Raw genomic sequence first — 7507 nt, 5'->3', positions numbered from 1 at the left:
CAAAAAGACAAACGACGGCCTTGAACGATCAGTGCATTTTATTTTTTTCCATCACAGTACAAAAATAAATTAAAATAAGCAGAAACAAACTAAAAAAAAAAAAGTTTCAATTACAGCAACAGCTTTTTTGTCTTCGTCAGAAAAAAAAAGATTGTTTTTTTTACTGAATAGCATCAACGCCCCTCCCTCAGCCCATCATGGGAAAAACCGAGTCCAAGTATCAGTGTGGCTGGAGAAAAACATGTCACACATTCTTCTGTACAGTTAAAACGCTGTCATTCACACACACACACTAGCGCGCACGCACACCTTTTTTCATTCGCTCACGCGTGCAGCCTTCGACTTTTTTGATTTTAATCACCTTTTTTTATCTACAAAGTACGCAACGAGATACAGAAAAGAACTTGACAGAATTCGTTAACTATCACTTGAGGTTTTTTTTTTTTCATATTTTATAAGCTTTTGAAAGTATTTTTTCCAAACAACTACTTAATGATGCAAGTGAAAAAACATGGCACGTTTCAAGTGGGCATGTGGACAGAGAGAGAAAGAGGAAAAGATTCGGGAGGGGTGTCTGTTTTGAGGCCCTGTATCCCAAATGCCCTGCTTTTTTCCGCTAGAGCAGAAGCCCGTCCAAAGTGCGTGTCCCTCTGTTGTGCCAGAGCAAATCCCTCTAAATGAACTGTCTTCTCAGCCAGCGTGTGACTCCACATCCACAGCAGAAAAAGCCACAGGTCGTGACTGCCTGAGCTCCTCATTTTCTCTGATTCGCACAAACACAGCGGTGATCTTTCTGATCAGAGCTTTCTGTTGGCACTGCCAGCTTTTTAGACAGATTTTCAGAATACTGCAAGCACAAAATTTCTTTTAAGACACCAATTGTGAAGCTTATATAACCAAATACTGTAGCTCATGTAGTTATTGAAGTCATTAGGTTAAAGAATGATGAATATCTCAAGTATCCTGCATGCTTTCTGTTTGGTTATTCCATGTCTTTGTAACTTCTGATTAAAACTGTGATTAGTCTTCTGCAGCTTGCCTCATCTCTCTCATCAGAGGCCATGCTGATGGATTATCCTAAAGGGTGAGCTGTGCTTTTCTGCAGTCGAGATGCAGGAGTCACTGCGGTTTAATTGATTTATCCCACCGTAAAAATGGTTTGTGCTTTCTGTTACTGATATGTGGGGGACAGCAGGTTGGGATAGCTCCCGATTCAAGTCAGTCTCTCAGGACAAAAGATATTCTCGGGGTGATTCTCATAACTAACAGCTCAGCATGAGTCAAGGTGTCCTTCGGGATGCCACCTTGGTGATGGTCAGATTTAAGCATGGTTTTGATCTAACGGCTTGTCTTTTTAAATTAGATATCCACTGATAAATCCCTGCAGCATTCATTAGCATAAACCAGATCAATCTTCATTCCCACCAAAGATAAGCACACCGGCTTTAACCACCAAGCCCCCTTCACCTTTTCTTCGTGTCCTTCCCTTAAAGTCTCTCATCACAGTCTCTCATTTACATTAAATGTGCCTAAATAATACATAAGTGGCAATAAATTAGGTTTCCTTATATTAGTGTGGGATGAAAATCCACCCTTCATTCAACAGCTGGTCAACCAGCACAGAATTTTCTCAGACGTGTGGGATTTTCATCAAAGATATGGCACTGTTTTAACATTTTCTATGCTGAATCAGAAGCACAAAAACTCAAACATCATTCCAAAACGGTTGCAACACAACCTATAACGACGAAAAGTACAAAAAAGAATTTCCCTGGTAAACAAATAGCCTATTTTAGCAAGCATAGCTAAATAAACTAGTGTCACTTTGTTCACAGCATTCTCTAATGCAGATGCAGTTGGTTTACAAATCAAGTAAAAAGAAGAACTGCTCCTGCCCTCCTGGAGACTCTGTAAAATTGCATGGCACACATGCAAAAACGTTACATTTTTCTAAGTAAAAAAAGAAAAAAGGAGGAAAAAAAATCAAAGAAAACTTGTTCCAGAAAAGCAATAAATAAGCCTCCACAGGTGCAAGCCTCGGAGTAAAACATCCATTAACTTGTTTTATTTTTTTCTCGATGAAAATAAAGTAGGTCTTTCTGAACACACACAACATGACCACTTGTGACTGGCCACACGTCCACTGGCTGTTGTCTTTTCTTTTTTCTTTTTTTTTTTAATTATCAAAAGTTCCACAATGCAGTGCTTATTGTCCATCAGGTCGCTGCAGAGCCGTAAACAGAAACCCACGAAAATATGGATCCAGCACTGATGGCCCCCGCTGTCCTTTCCTTAGATGGCCAGATATGCATACAAAAACGTCCAGTCGTATCTGTTTTAATGGAGAGGACGTGGGTGTTGGCATTCCAGAGAGGCAGGGTTTGCAGCCGGGGGTGCCTGCTCATCCGTGAAGAAAGCCAGTCAGGCGATGGCCCTCACCCTCCTGCAGTAAGTAGGCAGTGCACATCACATCGTCAAACAGTCAGAAGGTCACTGCTGCAGCCTCAGTCCTGTCCACATTCATTGCTGTAGATGTAAGCTTCCTTTTCAAAACAACTTTTTTCCTTTTTTTTTAAGATTTTCAGTATTTTATATAGATATAACATATCTGCATGTTAGCAAAGGATTTACCCAAGTCTGGCATTTCTTTGTTTACATATAACTGTCAAAAAAAGAAGAACAAGCTTTCATTCTTGGGTGTATTCATAATCCATTCTTTGCTGGTTTGGAAATAGTTTTTTTTAAAACCCTAAGCCCCATTTTTTGGTGACCTTTGTGACCTCAAACACACACATATGAGATAAACACGATCCCTATCAATCCCCCGACTCCCCTCCTTCCATCAATCAGTCCTGCTAGATGCAAAGTTGGTGTGAATGTCAAACTGAATCAGTCTAGTTTCTCAGCAGTTTGGATGATTATAAATAAAAAGCATCACAAATATTCTAAATCCCAGACTGGAGGTTGCCCCCGCCTCCCCACACCTCTTCGCTCCCCCGCCCCAACCCCACCCCCAAGCATCCCCTCACCGGTCCAGGCCGATGAGCAGGCGGCTCCTCTCCTCCTCCTTCTGGCTCTCGTTCTTCAGGTCGGCGAACACTTGAGTGAAGTAGTGCGGGTCAGAGTTGATCTGCAGCATCTTGGCGCTCATCAGGTTGATAATGGACAGGCAGCGGTCCCAGAAGGTCTCCTTGGAGCTCTCAACCAAGAAGGGCTTGAGCGGGTAAGAGATTTCATTGCCCATGTAGGAGTAAGACAGGTAGAGGCAGGTGAGCAGCACGGCTTGCAGCTCGTGCTCCGTGGCCACTTCAGAGGAGACCACATCGCGGCACAGCATGTAGACAAAGACCACATTGGCGGGGGTGATGAATCCCTGGTCCTGCCAACCCTGGAGCAGCAGGGAGCGGTCAACACTGCGCAGCCACAGCACTGGGTCAGTGGGTGACAGGTGCTTCAGCCGGTAACAACGTCGGCACAGAAAGTCCCCAAGGCAGCGCAGCAGCTCACTGGTGGAGGCCTGGACAATCACTCTCTTAGGGGTGCCGGGGGCCACATTGGAGTTTGTCAGGGGGGCCTTCTTGACAGACGATGTCGTTGTGTTGGAGTTCTTGGTGAGAGCTGGTGTGCTCTGATCCTGGGTGAAGGTGGACAGGTTGGCGCATGACTGCGACTTCTTCAGGTTCTCGTTGTTCAGGTGGGTAACATTGTTCTGGTAGGTGCCGTTGGGCTGCACCTTCTTGGAGCCTTTCTTCTTTGCTGACACCGCTACGATCCGCTTCCAGGGGAGCACGTTGATGAGCGAGTGGCGCTTCAGGTTCTTGTCTTTGGCGTTCTTGCTGTTCTGGACAGCTGTGTAGTGGCCCACGGTGGCTGGTCCATCTTCAAACAGAGCCGACTTTCTGTAGCTAGGTGACAAAGATAGCACGGTTCCCATGGTGACTGCAGGGAGGCTTCCAGGGGCTTTAGCCGCACTGGTTCAGAAGAGGTTTGGAAGGGGTGGGGTGGGGGTGGGGGGGATCCTGAGGGTCTCAAAGCCTGGATGTTTCTGGGAGCCGAGAGTCCCAGGCTACAGGCTGCTGCTGGGCATCTAAAGCGCTGGAGGGGATTGTCCTGTAACGAGCTCTCTGAGGGGATTAGAACCACCTTGACTGTTCTATTTCAGCTCCCTGTCAGCGTCTCAGGATGGCCACTGCTGCTGGAAGCAGAAAAGATCAATAATCAGAAACATAATTAGTAAACGATCACTCCCGTTTAGATTATCAGTGATTTTTTTTTTTTCCATAGAAGCAAACATTTTTCTTTTTCATCAGATAACAGAACCATCATTCACCTTACATCAGATCATATCTGTGTACAATGTTTTCATACACTCTTGTCTGAGTGCTTTATCCGGCAATCAGGCTTATTAGCAATATTGATCCCACTCAGTAAGTGGTGGAATGGATCAGCCTATAGCTTAGGCTCATTAATAAAACGATATAGACCCCCGCTGCTGCAAATGATCGGCACAATAATCACCTTATAAACGCTTGAGAGTGAAAGCGGCGCTTTAGCGGATTTTTATGTGCAGTAGATTATAGAGCATGTAGAGTAATGCACGTGTGATTCAAATAGAATCGTGTGTCGTAAATATTTTATAAGAGCGATATTTTACGGTCAGTGGCGACGAGTAAGAGTGAAGCACGCGCCACCCTTCTCGCTAAAATGGAAGACCGGAACGTAAACACCGTAATAACAGGTGAAGGTCGCGTTTGATCAGCGTAAAAAACAAAAAAACAAACCCCAATGTCACGACAGTGATGTCCGTTAAAATTAGACGAACAAAAACGTAAAGGGATGTTCGCATTTTTTATTTGGACGTTGCTCACTGCAGCACCTTTGAACACGAGAGGCAGTCGGTGGATCGACCTCGCTCTCTTGCGCAGGATGCGAGCTGTTCGATCCATCATTCCAGCGCCCCTGTTATCAGCTATCATCAGCCTCGTGGCTCAGTTATTTGTTGCGAGAGAGATACCGAAGCATCCGGCGAATGTGCCTGCGCTGGATTGAAATGAAAGGATTTATTGGCCTGTTCGCCGTGTGCATCGGTTGCTCTCCGTGGTGCTGAAACTGAGCGTTTGCGTCGAAACGAGAACGCTGGTTGTGATAGGCGGTGGCTTTAAAAATGAATCAAATCCTCATCTTTTAAACCTCCCCCGTCCCCGAAAGTGTAACAATGCGTCGATGCATTGTCTGTCTTCACCTTCACAACCCTTTACTTTACATTTAAAATCATATTGTCTTAATTGGATGTCGCTGCGCATTGTTTACAATAAAATGAATCCACGAAAAGTTAAAAAAAAATGCCTGGCTTTCAAAACAAAAACAAAAGCAAAAAAAGAGAAAACAGTCCCCCAGATTCGAAGCAAACTTACCAAATCTCCAGCTCGGTGAGGAAATAACTGCGATATCGAGGTGATGCTCCGCGTATCGAGTCTCTTCTTCCCTATGAGGCGTGATAAAAACACGAAACCATCTCGCAGGATATGAATGCAACAAAGAACGTAATCCGAGCTGAGTTTAAAAATATATATTTGTGTATCGAGCAGCGCATCAACACGCGCCTGCTGTCGGCGGTGCGCAGACGACGGCAGGCAGTTGTGGAATGGATGCTTGGATGAAGATGTGCTTGCTCCTGGTCCTCTTGGCCGTGAGATGCGGATGCTGCGAGGGCTGATGTTGTGTTGTGTCACTGACTGTGTGAGGATGGTTGACGCAAAGGCGGTGGTGGGGCGCCGCTATGCGCTCTGTGCGCGGTGTTGTTTCTGCTGGGAAACCACTCCGCCTTTAGCCACACACACACACACACACACACACACACACACACACACACACAGGTGCTGAAAATGAACCCGATGAACTCTTATCATGTTTTTCTCGTGGCACCCTATAGCTCCTGCATAACCAAAGCAACAGCACTCATCTGGAAGTACCTCTCCGCCTATAATGTGAGCATAGCCCCGGGTTTGCAAGCCTGTTGGGAATATAGGTCCATTGTACAGCCTAATTGGCAGATTTTAATCTCCATACCGAGTTGTATATTTCAGAGGGCTATTTTTACAGTAACTTGCAGTAAAAACCCAACTGTATTGTATTTATTTATTACAAATATTTATATTGAAATAATTTATTCTTATATATTTATTTTTAGATAAAGATCGGGATAAAATATTTAATTTGCCATTTGTACATATGCACTTGATCTGGATAGCCAATCTTCTGTAAAGCCTATAGAGTCAGAGTCAAATAAATACAAAGATAAATTTAAGTATAAAACAAAGTGCAAACCGAGGTAAAGTAGTGTTTCTTTTTTAAATACATAAAGATGAGAAATAAAGTGTTAAGTAATTGTGTAGATTTTATACTTTTATGCATTATTTAACCTTTATTTAACCAGTAAGTCCTTTGAGATTAAAATCTCTTTCTTGAGAAAGATGTGACCAATGCACACATTTATAAGATTAAAATGGTCAGGTAACAAAAAAGAAAAAGAAACGAAAAACAAAGCAAATTTATCCATTTCCACTGCATGTTGAACAGAAATCAGTCATATTGTGACAAATGCAATATGATTAGAGCAATACAGAAGGGGAAAAGGCTTTGCAAGTTGTAGTCGAAAGTCCAAACATTATCCTGGCAAGTATTCTCTTTATCAAGCTTGGTGAGTGTGGATGTGGCCAGCAGCATCTAACATACTTCATCATTTTATTGTAGGATTGTAGGATATATTATATTTATTAGATGAAATTACCATAGCGTTTCTCCGTGTGTGGAAATAATCGTCTTTTCTGAAGTGATCACAGTAATAATCTGGGCAGATTTAAGGCTTTGTGTGTCACACGCGTCTCTCAAACATTTAAAAAACACAGTAAAAATGCAGTACATTAAAAAAAAATACAATAAAGCACGTTTATAGAGAGGGTGATATCATGGAAAACTCTCAAGAGGCAATGCAATCTAAAGTTTTTAATCGTGTACTGTGAAAAATAGAGTTAGTATCCATAGAATTCAGCTTAAATTGGTTCAGTTTTATATCTATAGCACCAACACACAACAAGAGTCACCTCAAGGCGCTTTACAATGCTAGATAATGAAAAGATCAGTATTAGAGTGCAAACCCCAACAATGATGAATCCCTGTTAGCACAATTTGGCAACAGCGGGAAGGAAGAACTTCCTTTTAACGGGAGAGCTCTGGCAGAACCAGGCTCAGGGAGAGGCACAGCTGCCACAGCTGGTTTTGGAGTGAGGAAAAAGATGGAGAACATGGAGAACATTGAGAGACAAGAACAAAACAAAAACTATGAGAGACAGAAGACAACAGTTATTGACATGCAGTAAATTTAATGACATTAGAATATGCTTCAGCAAGAGCACAGAATGAATATCAGCACACATTTAGGGACCTAAAGAGATATTATGACCTGGATACTAAGCCGGGGTAATTTTGCACTAAATAAAAGTATAGT

General features: G+C 43.0%; 1 protein-coding gene across 2 annotated transcripts; it reads right to left on the bottom strand.

Moving 5' to 3' along the window:
• Positions 1–5779, bottom strand: cdk5r1b (cyclin dependent kinase 5, regulatory subunit 1b (p35)). Of its 2 annotated transcripts, none has more exons than XM_006793166.3 (3): positions 5415–5779; positions 3030–4195; positions 1–2443 (listed from the first exon to the last, which is right to left on the bottom strand). In XM_006793166.3, the coding sequence occupies exons 2-3, from the start codon at positions 3932–3934 to the stop codon at positions 2422–2424; spliced, it is 927 nt and encodes a 308-aa protein (XP_006793229.1). In that variant the 5' UTR covers positions 3935–4195; positions 5415–5779; the 3' UTR covers positions 1–2421. The 2 variants fall into 2 exon arrangements, with proteins under 2 accessions (XP_006793229.1, XP_006793228.1); XM_006793165.3 differs by having other exon boundaries at positions 3030–4192.
• Positions 5780–7507: the final 1728 nt, after the last annotated feature.

The sequence above is a fragment of the Neolamprologus brichardi genome, chromosome 8 (assembly GCF_056152115.1).
Source record: "Neolamprologus brichardi isolate AB-2024 chromosome 8, ASM5615211v1, whole genome shotgun sequence".
In the NCBI taxonomy this organism is placed as follows: Eukaryota; Metazoa; Chordata; class Actinopteri; order Cichliformes; family Cichlidae; genus Neolamprologus; species Neolamprologus brichardi.
This window is presented reverse-complemented; position numbering and strand designations above follow the sequence as displayed.